Source organism: Phalacrocorax aristotelis, chromosome 2 (assembly GCF_949628215.1).
Source record: "Phalacrocorax aristotelis chromosome 2, bGulAri2.1, whole genome shotgun sequence".
NCBI classification, from domain to species: domain Eukaryota; kingdom Metazoa; phylum Chordata; class Aves; order Suliformes; family Phalacrocoracidae; genus Phalacrocorax; species Phalacrocorax aristotelis.
Genome location: NC_134277.1, coordinates 61643471 through 61658651, shown reverse-complemented (window position 1 = coordinate 61658651; position 15181 = coordinate 61643471). Strand labels below are relative to the sequence as shown.

At 37.2% G+C, this 15181-nt stretch overlaps 1 protein-coding gene across 1 annotated transcript in view; it reads right to left on the bottom strand.

Moving 5' to 3' along the window:
• ADCY1 (adenylate cyclase 1) overlaps positions 1–15181 on the bottom strand; it is a 177081-nt gene that overhangs the window by 25143 nt on the left and 136757 nt on the right. The window contains exons 9-14 of the mRNA XM_075083782.1: positions 12939–13133; positions 11395–11492; positions 8017–8101; positions 4028–4117; positions 889–1145; positions 205–331 (exon numbers count right to left, since the gene is read on the bottom strand). Coding sequence (XP_074939883.1) covers positions 205–331; positions 889–1145; positions 4028–4117; positions 8017–8101; positions 11395–11492; positions 12939–13133 — 852 coding nt within the window. The remainder of the gene's footprint in view (positions 1–204; positions 332–888; positions 1146–4027; positions 4118–8016; positions 8102–11394; positions 11493–12938; positions 13134–15181) is intronic.

The following is a 15181-nucleotide window of genomic DNA, read 5'->3' as shown; positions in this document are numbered from 1 at the left end:
GAATCATTTCTCCAGAGCAAATGAATGTTACAGGACTGTGGAAAAAAACCTCTAACAATTTTTCTCTGTAAACCCCAAGAGACACAAAAAATTTTGAAAGTGTTAGTCCAACTAACGTGTTTTGAAACTATTTGCAAGCCAATTCAAAAAGCCCGACATCCTTTTGTTCGCATGGATACTAGAAAGAAAAGCCCTATGACTTACCTGCACAGCCCAGAGGTAGTCTAGACGCAGCTTCAAGTCCACTTGTCTGGAATGCAGCGCCAAAGCACAAGAAAATAGCAAAATGGCTAGTATTGGTTCATAGCCACGCATATAAAAGGCGCTACCCCTTAAAAATAAAAGAAAAATAATGGGTTATTACAAGTTTTCTAATACCTAACACTGCATATTTTTAATATGAGATTTTTAGTTTAGAACATGTGGGTACCCCCTAATTACTAGACTTTTCTGAAGAGGTTCATATGGGCAGGAAGACAGTAAATCTGATCACTGCATCACACCAACATTCAACTTCTTGAGGATTTTATAATGCTATACATTATTGTAATGCATATGCATATTTTTAATTAGGAAATATATAAACACTCAAAAGCTTAAATGAAATTGGAATTGGTTGAGGGCTGCTGAAATATGGAAGTGAAGTTTTTAACAGTGTTTTTCTATTTCATATTATAATTAGACTGCAGTGTGTTCAGCTGAGGTATGTTAGCATAAAACTACAGAAAAATGGAGCAACACTTGTCTTATGCTCTGCTATGGTACTAGAAAGAAGTATAGCCCTAAGCAGCACTGTATGCTAGAGGACAATTCACAGATGAGTAGTCAATGTCATGACTATCTGTACAGAAATATCTATTGCTTTACCTTTCTTTGCAAGATACCTACCCCACTGCTTTTCTGTAACCACTGAGTTCCAGAATAACTATGTATAAAATTGTAACAAAAAGCAGGAGAATAATTTTTGGCAAGGAAGAGACACGTAGAAATATTGCCAAGGTGAGAGTCCCCACTACACAGGAAAGGAAAGCATAGTGGGCTGTGTCACATGGGAGTTCATTCATTGTTTTATTTGCTCCACCAGGAGAAATGATAACTATTGAACTGCTGGAATTGGTATTCCAAACCCAAGGCATACAGCCAACCTAGAAAAGACAGGAGAGGCGAGAAAGGGAGAAAGTTAAATATGAAATAAACAGAAATGCAGCTGCTATGGGGGCTAACTGTAGTTTATTTCTAATTGGGAAAGTATGGCCATGGAGTTCCCATTGATCTCACTGCTCTAATAAAATCTCTCTTCTTTTCCTGGTAGGCTTTACTCCGTTTTAGGTGGGAGACACTCTTTCATTAAATGCCAGTAAGGCAAACCAATTAAAGTCTGGGCTTAGTTGAATAGTTACGCTCTCAGTGCTCAAAACCAAGAGGCTCTCAAGCCAACATATTTGTACAAAATTAAGGAACTTCAGTAAATATTTTATGTGGCCATGTGGGTGAGAAAGGTTCTTGCACAGAGTACAGAAAGAAATGTATTTGTTTTATTGACTATGCAAATTGTATCAATATCAATTAACCATATATAAAATAAAACATATTTTAATCTTTGATTGAAAAGCTAAACATTAATAATATCTTTTCTCCACTTCAGAGATACTTCTGCTATCACATGATTCAAATACAAGGCCTCATTGTTAATTATTCCTGCCATTTCAGTTATCCAAGTGGTTCCATTTCCTCCCTAGACTGGGAAATAAAAAAATATTTTAGTGCATTTCCTTGGGAAATTTGAGGAAATTTAACCTGCTTCTTCCAAAGGCAATGTCATGTACACATCTCAGAGCAGTTGCCCAAGGAAGGGAGGAATTTCTGGCAAATAGTGTAAGTCCCTAAAGCTCCAGATTTAACTGCACTCCAACGTTCACCCCTTATGAGGGCAGAGCATAAGAGTTAGCATAAAAGGGGAGAGTGGGATGATAGCATGAAATTGATTTTAACAGGCACAGACACATAAGCCCTGCCTGTACTTAAGCTTCTCTTTTGAAGTGTGTTATTAGACCTTTTTTTTTCATCCTAACGACTGATAATGAAATTTTATAGCATGCTGTAAAATAACTGACAATCTGAAAGGTGATTAAGCAGTATATTTTACAAAAGGTTGTAGTCATTTAAAAAGATGAGATATAACAGATAAAATGTGAATTAAACTTGTAATGGCTAACATTATGAAATGAGATGAGAAAGAATGAAGTGAAAATCTGTTTAATTTGATTTTGTTCAATATCCTTACAAATGCTGTTCATACTAAATTCATCTGAAAACATAGGTATGCATGAGGGCTTCATAAATTACTTGCAAACCATCCAGGAAAACAGCCTTTGCTCTCCAACTAAGAGTGAAACTTAAACACCTAGCTTGTCTGCTAGCTGAGAATTCTAGAGGCATTACTTTCCAGGAACTAATAATTTCTACCGACTAAATATTTTTCCTAAGCATTTCAATGATTACAGGCTTCAATAAAGGATAAAGTTATATTTGTCACCTATTCTAAGTTGCAACTGAATGATCACTGCCTTGTTGGAGGCCAGAACTTCTGAATTCTAATCTGCCTCCTTCCGCCGATATTCAACATTGCCTTAGGCCTTATGATATCCACTTCTCATTTTCACCATCCTTAAGTGGCAACCATGGTGCTTATTTAATTTGGTCAAAGTACCTGTGAGATCTACGGGGGCTGATCCACAAAGGTTCCAGCTGTTATGAGACTCATCTCAATCCCAAAATCAGATACACAGAACTTGCCGAGATGCTAGCTAGCCTGGCGGCACTGCACATCTCTATGCATTTTGGGCTTATATGCACATTAAGAACCACATATATGTCTGTGTGCTATTAGGGCTGTGTGTTACTCACACAGCTGATGTTCAGGAATTCCCAGAGATGTCTGAACATCGGTAATTCTTGGTACCTCTGAGGACACTGGAATTCGCAGACAAGGGATCCTCTGCCCATTCAGTTCATGGGGATCAGCTTGGTAGATGTTCTCAGAGCAGGTCCAGAGATAAGTGAATACACAAAATACAAAATAAGGGGCTTGGCATCTCAGCACTGTGAATTGCTTATTAATTCACTGTCTTCCTATTGGTCATAACACATTGCCTAAATCCCAAGAGAGGCATGATTTGAGACATCTGCCTTCTCAGCATTTCCAATTGTGTTTAGCGTGCTATTTTTGTGTGGATTCTTTCCTTTGGGTACCCTAACATGTTTCATTCATTGTCATTAGCAGCCAAAATGCTGGAATTAAGTGCTAGGAATTTGACAAGGCAAGTAAATGCCAAATACTTAGGTGGAAGTTTAAATCTCATTTGACATTCAAGTACACCATGTAGAACTAGCTGCTAATCTACGCTTAAAAGAAGCTCAATTTTCAGAAGTATTGAGCAAGTTCACTTCATACAAGAGAAGCTTCCTAGACATCAGGTGTGAATGGATCATGTAAGTAGCACAGTATAAGTACCTCTTCTCTTTATGCTTCTGTCTATATTTTAAGATCTTGTTATGTTTTCTGGTCTGCCTGGACTAAAAATATCCTGTTATTACATAGAAATATTTTCTGTAAGTTGCCACGTAGAAATAAGTAATGCTGTTTGACACCATGCCTTGTCTGTCACAAAATATTAGCCATTGAACTAGTAAGTAGGTTGAACATTCAAACAGTTTTCCCATAAAGTACATGATATCAGCTGACTACGTTATACTAAGGTTTGATATAAAAATTTCTATAGGTGTTGACTAGGTACTGACTATGTAATTTTCTAACAACTCTGACATTCCTAATTCAACACCATGACTCAGGGCAGTGAAAGTTCAAATTATAGCAAAGGGCTTTAATTTTGAAGAGACATGCTCTGCAAGTAATAATAATAAAATGAATAGGAATTCACCAGACGAGAATATGGTTTATGGATCCATACCAGGTTGTTCTTTAAACAGAGTGCTAAATTCAGCTATACTTGATTTAAATACTCACCACACATCCTTGAGCCACGGAGTATATTAAGATCACAATAAAAATACACAAAATGGTACGAATTTGTATTGTCAGGCACCCTGGAAAACACTAAGGAAGAAAAAAAATTATTTATATGTAAATTTAAAAATATTTTTAAAGGGGGGCTTGTTATTTTTTAGTAGTCTATAAAAAGAAGTGAATAAGAGAGATGGAAATTTTGCCTGCACTGCAAATTATGAAACAAGCATGCAGTTATCATTGTGTACATGTATTTTAGTGGTAATTGCATTTTGGGATGTAATAAATGTGACATTATTATTACTATACATTATTTCTCACTATAATTAAAACTCTTTGAAAGGTTATTAGGATGTCTGATCACAATGAAAATAATAAATTAGGATTATATTTGATTTTGTTTCCATGGGGAAAATACCCAAAGCATCTTTTGCCTTGCAAATTATCAGCTACAAATAGTGATCCAAGAGAACATATTGTGGCAGCATAGAATTTTGGAGTGGTGTTTGTGTCTTCTGCTATAATAGTCATGTTTAATGCTGGGGTAGTTTTAATTATCAGGACTCATTAAGAATATTGAATTTGTCAGAGCAGAAAGAGCAGTAGAGAACAAAAACACTTGGTGGAATGGAGTCTTGTGAATCTCTTGCTCATCTCCATTTTTACCCTGATTCCACCACTGTGAAGTGTGAAGTGCTTGCTGCTGTGAGCATATATGAAGCCAGTGACAGAAGGTGAGAGAGGAAGGATAAGTCTGTCAGGCTTAGTACTTATACTTGTTCCAATCATAAAAATCTACTCTGGTTTCAGGGAAAGCTGCTTTCCTTCTTTTCCCTTTGCATTAAGAATGCTTGGGGCATCTGTTACCTACTGGATCCACAATACATCTTTCAGACCACAGGACTTCTTCCAGTGACTTCAAGGGGCAAGAATCAACTCCATGAAACAATGAGATTTAAAGAGCAAACAACCCTGTGTCCATAAAAAGGAGGGAATTCAGGCTTATCAAGGCTGACTTTTACTTAACATCAAATGGAGCAAGCAAACACCTCATTTTTGGGTGAAAGTCACCAGACTTGAACAAAAGCTGTTCACTTCATGGGTATCATCAACATGAAAAGCATAGCTTCCAGCAGGCAGCCAAGTGCCCATAGAAAGGGGCTTCTGTGGTCTTGGTACAATAGAAATCATGTATTGAAACTCCTCCCTTTCTTTTCACATATGCAGAGATATTTCCTCTGTATGGGTGACCATGAATTAAAAGTTTGATATAGTTACAGGTGAATCAACTTCATACAGGCTGTGAAACAAGAGAATACAGCAATTACAGAAAAAAAAAAACCAAAAACATGTGTGATCTACGAATACATTCTGGCCTCAGTGTGGATTAAGTCCATGTAAATGCAGGTGATGAACAACTGATGTAATATAAATAGATATGTATAAGCATATTACTGACCTGAGTTAATTGACTACACCAGACACCAGTTTAACTATTAGTCAGCATCAGTAAAATATATTGGGATACCTGAGGTATATCACCTTTAATAAAACAGTGAGTATATTGAATAAGAACCTTAAATTGTAACAATCTCACATTGAAAAGCTGTGTCTCAAGGGAAAGGATATAGAAGTCTCAAAAAATACACTATGAAAAGACTATTTCTGCATTATCATATATCACTATCATACAGTTCAATTTGGAAGGGACCTCAAGGGGCCCAGAAGTACTCTTTGCCTTGACCCCCAGGGCCATTTCTGCAGAGCTGGTCAGACCCCAGCCTGTGTCATTGCAGAGGGTTCTTCTTTCTCAGGGTCTGGACTTTGCAGTATCCATGCTGTATTTCATAAGATTCCTGTTGACCCATTCTGCTAACCTATATATGTCCCCCTCAGTTGTCATCCTGCCAGTGTGTTGCTGTTACCCCAAAACTTGACATGAGTATACTCCATGTCCTTCTCCAGGTTGCTGACAAAAATGTTTAACAGGTCCCAGGATAAATTACTGTGGTACCCCACTTATTACTGGCTTCCAGGCAGAGCACAACCATAAAACGCTATGCTCTGAATGTGATCATCCAGATGGTTTTTTCACGCATCAAGTTGTCCACCCAACTAGACCAAAACCCTCTCCACACATGAGGTGGAACATGTGTGTTTTTATCCATGTAAATAAAATACAAAATAATAATTTTGATTGAAGGAAATATGTGTATTACACTAATCCACTTTTCAACCAAACAAGTACTGCTTCTTAAAGAGAAAATCCCCATAGTTCAAAGATAATGCTGCATGATTACCAGTGACAAAGCAAAATGCCTTCAAAGAGGATGTGCCCTGACACATTGCACAGACATTATTTTTGTGTGTGTAGTACCTATGTGTTCTAAATGGTAACATGTTAGGCTATTGGATTAAAAAGGAAAATAAACTTTTAAAAGGTAAGGTATGAGAGATGTCTGAATTAAAACTCTGACTGACACGTAAAAGATTTATACTTTGACTTTTGGTCATTCTAAGATTGCATCTCCTCTTTTATGATAGAATTTTGGGCTTCATTTTCTTTGTTTTCTTTTATTTGTGGAATTTTTATTAATTAAATAACTACTGTCAGAGCCCCAAAATGCTAGGTAACTGGTACAGCAAATCATTATTATAGTAGTTTTATGAGTGACACATTTCATGCTAAAGCATGGAGAAGTTGAATCACTTGTCAGTGTAAAATAGCAAATAAGAGCCAGAAGATTGATTAAAGTAGGGGAATGACTGGTTTACAATTCTATATTCATTATACATAACATATTCATTACCTTTTATTTATTACATAAGAAAATTTCATAAAAATTCAAGCTGCAACATTCTGAGTTTTTATATTTATTTTTCTAATGCTGGATTTGATACTGTAAGGTGCTGAATCCCTAGAGGAACCTGACATAAATTCAAATTCTGTTGACTACCAAAACAACTGGAACAAAACTTAAGTTTGCAATAGCCACAGGGGAATGGCATAAAGAAGAGCAGTTTCCTACAAACTTCGTCTATGGTTCTACCATCCTTAGTCAGAACAACAAATGATAAATATGATAAACTACTGTGCCTTTATGACACAAAAGAGATCATAATAACTACTCCCAAATAATTCTGTAAGTTTATAAAGATTTGCTCTGTACCAGATAATCTGCTAATATACTATTTATGTTTCCATGAAAACAATTACTTTCCTCCTGCCAAAGGGCATTTTTTCTTAACTAAAAATTAGTGTGTGCTAATCAGCAAAGCTTATTAACTGTGTAGGTGTTTTCTTCTGATACTTGTCTGAAAATACTAAATTTAGATTAAGCTACTACAGATTTCTTTCATCAGAAAATTAATCTGTAGATGCTTTATTCTGATCTGGCAGACCAAGTTCTCTCCTAAAACAAGCAAATGTCCTTCTGCATCATTATTGTTGTGAAAATGTAGTGCAGAAGAATTAATCATTACTAAACATTTTGAAAAGGCCAAAGGTTGCATGTGCAAAACATTGTGCATTACCATCAAAACAGCTTCTGCTTTGGCAGAAAATTTTGAAAACAGAGGGGAAGTTAGCAGGATGTTATATTCAGATACCAGTCATAATGGAAGGGAGAACTTGTGTGCTCCCCAGTCAGAAAGGAGAAAAAGTCAGGTTAAAAGCACCTGTTTATCTGAACACTGGAATAATTCAGCAGCTTGTGGTAGGCGTTCAGGGAAGATGTAGCAAAAAGACAAAAAGCAGAGCATCAGTTGCACTGAATGCTATGCTGCTGTAATGACTACTCATGTAAAATTCTACTTTCAGGTGAACCATCTTTGTTTTTGAAGTGCCTAATACATTACTTGGCAATGAACTTGAAAAGCACATAGATTTCAGACTCTATGAATCTGTGAAGCATGCACTGATGGCTTCATATTCCAAAGGACAAACAAAGCATAGCCACCAAAAGGAAGAATAGTCTTAAATGACTTACTTGTACTCGTGTGACATGTAGGTACATAATACAAGCCACTAGAAAGCATATGCAGAACACCAGGAGAACAAGAACTACGGTACTCCTAGAATCAAAACACAATAGAAGTAAAGCAATGCAACTCAGTAGCAGATGAGAACAAACAGCACAAGGGTCCTTCTGAAATGGTATTTTGGATGAATGGTGGAGGGTGTCCCCCCTAACCCTTGATGCAATACTAACCATTATAGAGGAAATTTCACAGTGAAATGCATTGGTCTCAAGAATGAGAAATCAGTTAAATGCTCTTGTATATGATGCCCACTCTGGCCTCAGCAAGGAGATAAAAGCTTTATGGTATGTCAGGAGAGACACCTTCTAATTGTAGGCTAATGCAGAATATTCAGCGTGATGACTCTCAAAAGTGGAGTGTGTAACCCAATTACTTGGCCTTGGCAGCTGTGTAAGTTACCAGATGCTTTTCCCTTCTAATCACTCCTCAAAGATTCAGAAATCAAAGGTCTGTCAACTCAGTCACTTATCAAGTCAAATAAATTCAGACCAGACTGTAATCCCTTGTTCTAATGAAACAAAGCAACACCCTTCTTAGGTTTCACGAAGGTGCTGTGATAATTATTTTAATTCTTAATCTTCCCTCTCCTGATCTTTCAAAATACGCTTGTTCTTCATGAGGAAAGGGCTGCAGAACAAGCCCTTTCCTCCTCCAGAAAACCTGTGTTATTGGAACAGCACCATATGGATATGAGCAAGCTGGTGAAAATTAGTTCACCAGTGCGGATGCTTTCATTTATGCTCAGGGACAGCCTGGCCCCAAGCAGCCATGGAACCAGGGCTCTATGACAGCAGCATAACACGATCTTCACGCCTTCTTTTCTAGTCTTGTGACCCAGCCAGTCAGTCCAGAAGATGTGAGCTGTGGCTGCATGCATATATGTATCTGTGCCCTTGACCATGACTGGGGCAAGATTGCTTATACAGGGTTTCTAACAGTGGAAGAGTGCAATTCTTCTGCTGTAGAATTTCTCAGTATTTGGCTTTGATTTCAAATTCATGTAACAATTCCACCAATACACAAACAGGGAAAATTCTGTGGTGTAGTATGTGTATCCAGAATGGGGAGATGACTTTAGATACTTCCAGTGTAGATTCTGAATGTAAGTATTAATAGACAGCAGGCTCTCTTGTGCTTTTAGATAATAGCATTCAGGATGGTAGATACTAGAAAAAAATGCAGGGGACATGACTTCAACAGTGTCTTTTAAGGCGGCAACAGCCAACAACTGACACTAGTGCTGAGTGGGACCCTGGCAGAGATTTGGGTTGGTACCAGCAACAAAGGACTACATTGTTTTTTAAAAATAAACCCAGCATAAGGCGTCAGAAAGGTTTATTGTCAAGGCTTTTAGTGGCTATGCTGCATGTGTGCCTCTGTAATTGGACAGCTGAGGTTGAGAGGAGCATAGCCTTACTTTCACTAATTCCTTCTGGGGATATAAAACGTGTCTTTAGATGAGAAGCTGTTTTGCTCAGATGATCATAGGAATTGGGAGAATGACAAACCCATTGCTTTCTGTGTATTTACAGACCAACTGGCTTTCTTACAACATTTTCTTGTCTCTAGATTTTGAACCTCCTCCTTGGAATATTGTGATACATGTCAAACACCATTATTATCACTTCTCCCATTATAATAATAGATTACACTTATTGTCTTTGCTTTTCCATTCTCTTGTCATAACTACTTTGGTGATCTAAAGAGCAACCTGAAGCTCCAAGTTCTGTGTAGAGAAAAAATTTTCCAACAGTTCCAAAGTTTTAGTCTAGCTCATGGCTGCATCTGTCACAGTGAGGGAGGAGCCTGAGAATTTGTATTTACTGAGAGTAAATTTGTAAATTTGAGTAAATTTGTATTTACTGAGAATAGTAATTTGGCATGAGGACACCACCAAACAGACACTGGAAGAGAGCGCTTAAGACCATTCAGTGGGTGGCTTTTCTAACTAACCTAGTGATGAACCAGTCCATCTTCATGGCCTTCAGTGGTCATGTTCTGCTGGAGCTTGTGTGTCTGTCAGATCAGAGCTTAAACTGAATATCTGTCCAGCTGCTTTTTAAGTGACAATACTTTTTTGAAAGGCTATCAACTACCATATACTGAATTCATTCTGGTTTCAAGTACACTAATATTATTTGTCTCTCCTTGTTCTAAATTGCCATGTTATACAGCTGGGCTTCATTTCAGAAGTAGGTGAAAGAGTTCTTAAGCGTGCTCCAATTAGTCAGCAGAGGTCATTAGCCTGGAAATCAGATGTTTTTTATAAGTGACTTTGAATTCTTCAGGTGAAATTTTTTATATAACTAATTTACATTATGATGATTATTATAAAAGTAAAAAAGGTGTTTCTCAAACTTTCAGTTAGAAATAATAGAATATAGGAGTAAATATTATCCTGACTGGGGATTTGTGAATAGAAAAGACCAGAATTTAAAATGGGATTTTCAAAAGCATTTTCCTGTGGCTGGTTCTATTTCCTTAAAATCCTAATAATTAGTAAAAGTGAGTGAAGCTTATTTTGACTGTTTTTATATTCTCATCTTAAAACCCTTATTACTAATTATTTTTATACATCAAACATGATTGCATCTACTTATAACCCCTAGATTTGAAAGTGAAATCTAATTATTTTATTTAGTAATGTTTCACATAGAATTGACAAAATATGAAGTAATCACTAAAATATATCACTCAACAATAGGCATCAGACACCCCCCAAATACATCAGGAGCATTTGGTTATGTCTGCAGCCAAGGTCAGACTGCAACTCATATGAGAATGGCCAAACTATGCACTAGGCAGTTTGTGTTGTGACAGTATGGATATCAAAAACCTCAATGCAGGCTATTAATTTGGGTTGAAAAGCTGGATGGATACTTCAGTACTTAGCTCCTGTTGATCTCTGTATAATTTTTCCTACGTTGCTATCAATACCTAAAGTACCTCATCCAAAGCCAGCACAAATACATTTAGTAAAGCTGCAGTAACAGCTTTGTTTGAAATGCAGAAATCCTGTTAATAAGTTTAGCAGATTTCAGTGTCTGTCTTCTAAATGCATCCTTCTACCAAAAAAAAAAAAGAAAAAGAAAAAAAAAGAGAGAAGAGGAAAGAAATTTTTTAAAATAAGATAACAAGATGTGACTCCTTTGGACAAATGGAAGAGATAACAGTTAGACTGAGGGTATACGAACAGAGAGTCTCCTGTTTGAGAAGATACTGACCTGGGTGCTAATTCTTATTCCAAAGACATTAACATTTTAACCTGTGCAGGATGCTTGAAGATGTTCCACTTTGAATTATAATGGCAAAAGACAGAAACTTACTGTGGTATTATTAGAAGGTAGACAAGGCCAAATAAGGCAGCTAGAATTAGTGAGAGAACTACAGCACTGGTGAAGTACTCATCCTGAAGCTGATGGTACTGTTAAAAAAAGGAAGAAATCAAGACAGTGAGCATTTTATACACACCTAGCCACCCACACTTGTCCATTCTCAGTACGAAAGAAGTGTAGCCTAAAATAAAACAAGCTCCTAACCATTTTACAAATATACAAATAATCATTGCTTAATTCACATGAAAAAAAAAGATGAGGCAAGTCTACACAATATTTTCCTTGACATCTTTCTGTTTCAGCTGCTTCTGTTGGCCTAGCTGTGTAATTTTCACCCTGTAACTAGTCAAATCTGGATTAGGCTCAGACATAAGTTTATCTTTCAGAGCAAAAGGGATTCAGCCATTTTGAACCAGGAGGTGGCACTCCCTCCTCTCCACTTATTCATCACAAAAACAGGCCAAAACTCCCTTGGTGCTGCCTTCAAAGAGTCCTGTCACTGAAGCTGCTCAGGACAGGACACTAATGGGTGGGCTGGAGGCAGCTGCTAATGAGATACACAGGCTCAGTTTTGAGTAGTTACTGTCCCTGATTCCACTAAGCCACAGTCCTTAGAACAGAACACTTTTCAGTGGTGGAAATGCATGAGTGTTTCTCAGAAAGATCCAAATTTCATTCTCATTTACACCAAAAGACTTTTTTATTTTGAAATAAAACAATTACATTTAAAAAGTAAATCACTGTGGAAACTTGAAATCAAAGTTAATGCTCATTAATGCTCAAGACCTTAAAAATATTAAGTTCAATGTGGCGCACAGCCTTCTGACTCAAAACAGTAGTGACATGAAATCTTAGACTATGAAGAGACTTACAGTGAAAAAATAAATGCTACTGCCAAATTAATCCAAAATCATATCAGTTTTGCTTTTTCAAACACATAAACCAAAGGCTTTTTTTTACTTAAAAAAATTAGTATTTACAAACAAAACCCATACAAAGTAGGAAGAACCAGCTCTACTTTGTTAGCTTATATGCACGCTTATAAGTCTGGAGTAAGTCCACTACTTTCAGCACAGTCACACTGGCATAAGATCACAATCTTTCCCAGAGATTTAAGATTTTTTCATATTTTCTAGGATTGAAAGGATCAATACTTATCAGCTACATAGACAGAGGGAAGCATCCTCCTGTCATTAATGCTTCTCCAGAGCAGATGAGTCAGTAGGTAGGCGCATTGCCATAAGACAAGGTCAAATAGGTGACGCAGGTCAGTTTGGAGAAGAAAAGGAAGGACAAAACACAGGATGTGTAACTTTATGGGGGAGGATCTTGATGAGTAGAAAGGTACTGATGTTGCTTTTTATCCCCTCCTTTCATAAGAGGTGGAGATGTCTCCCTCTTTACTGAGAGACAGTCCAGAAGGTTATATAAACATAGCCAGTAGAATTTAAATGTTGTCTAAAGACAAACAAAAACCCAATGCTGGCTGGCTTATGGTCAAAGAAATCAGTAAAAATAATTTAAAAATCCCTTACTTTATTTTCACGTTCAATTTGCTTATACTTCAGGGTAATGAAGTTCAAGTCAGCCATCTCAGACTCAGTTTGCCGGGCCTCTATCAAACGGCTGATGTATCTGTTTACTCGAGTTCCTGGAGTATTGTATACAACATTGGTAGAAAAAGAGGAACGATTCCTGAGTTTTTCAGAGGCTGTTCTTAATGCTCTCCTCTGTAGCACAGATGAAGAAAGAAACACATATTTTATTAACATTTAAATTTTTCATTGCTGTTCATATTATCTAAAGCACACAGCCAGGATGAGGAATTCATTAAGCAAAGCAACTACAAAAGACAGAGATCTTATTTCCATGTGATTGCCATCTTTTAAAAACTCCTTAGCTGAAATCCCGACCTCATTAAATTCAATGAGAAAACCCCCACTTCATTCCAGGATTTCAATCCTCATCCACAGAAATTCCCTTCATATATTGCTCTGACACTTCTCTGCCACGGAAGAAATAATCAGTTTGATCCCAATCAGCGTGACTTTACCTAGAAACAGAATTAGAAATTTTTTCTTGATGGAAGACATGGAGCTCTGGACATCTTGAAGACAAGAAAACCAGGCTCTTCATGTTACAAGAAAAGTTCTGCTGTCCAAAACTGACTAGGTAACAATTTATGTTTTGAAAAGATAATTTTCCTTAACCTCTTGCACAGTGACCATATGTGACTTCAGAGGGTCTGAAATTTCAAGCGTTCCTATCTTTAACTCACCCAAGTGGCTCTCTTGTTCAGACCTCTTGGTTATGCCTTAAGTGCACTTGCAGATCCAGATGGAGCAGTCCAATAAATTACCAGAGCTAACCTGTGCCTCACTGGGGTTAATTCTTCCATGGCTGAGATAGCACAACTGACAAGATTATTGCTCATAGTCCTTTTCAGTGCAAAAGATTTATCATGGAGCGTATCTGAAAGGGATTTTAGACAATCTGTCTCACTCTTCACAGACAGTTCTCAGAAGATGGTGAGCAGCATCTCAGTCACACTGGTGGTAACCTTCAGTTGAGGGCACTGTAATCTAAACCATTACAGCTAGAACTGCACTGGTATGACTGCCAATGCCCCAACACACTGAAAGGATCAGGGCCTTCACAAAATACTCTTGTAGATGCAGCATTTTTTAAATGCATTGAGAAAGAGGTAGGCCAATCTTGTAAAAGAAAAAACAGTCACTTAATGGTTAGCACATTGAGCAGGAAGAAAGAGACATCAATCGAATATCCTTTTCACCTCAAAAAAGGTCAAGCCTTACCTCCCAGAAGAGTTTTGACAGCCCAGTTCAGGCAAGATGCATTATTTTTATACCGTTAAAGGAATACTTTTTAAACTAACATCTCAGAGTTCAGGAAGACAATCTGAAATATTATGAAATGACAAGTCTGCTCAGGAATAAGGACAACATTAGCTCTAGATATAATCAGCAGAGTCTGTCAGCAAGCTGTAACAACGGCACACAAAATGTCTCTCTTCAGAGCAGTCAGTACTTAATTGCCCACTCTTTAAAGGCTATACTACAAAATATCCTTTTAAACCAGATAGTAAAAAGAGTTGGTGACTGGTATTTAAGTAATTCTGCAGGAACGACAGTTTCCTGTCTTGTTCCACAAGAAGTAGTTCTCATGATATCCTCTGATGAGATCCTCATCAGTGAACAGTGGACTACAGCAGCTCATTAGCTTACATAGCCCATGTTATATCTATATAACACCTGAATACTTATGAACAGTGGGAAGGGTTAACTGCTGACTGAAACCTTAGTTTTCTGATTGTAAAGAAGAATGGACCCTAGCAAAGGTAAAATAACATTCCAAGTCCTGTTTTACTGGCTTTATATGTAGAGAGCAGGTTATACAAGCTTTAAACAATTATGAGGCTACCTGAAATATTTTTCTTCAAACTATCAAATCCCATTACTTGTTAAGTTGTCTGTGGTGTAAGAACTAATTGTTTCAACATGAAAAGTAATCTTGCAGACATACATGGATTAGAGCTTTCAGTTCTGATCTCCTGGGTTCTATTAGCCGTAATAGAAATCTTAAACTGCCAGCCAAACAGCTATTTTAAATGTTTCTGAACAGATATAAAGTTGTTCTCTCACAGAAGACACCCACAAGTTTGTAGGGAAACCGAGTGCTTTCAGGCATATTGCCAGGAATATACAATTTTGCTCTTCATAAACTGCAGTTAGTTAGCATAGGTATTACTTGAGGTGCA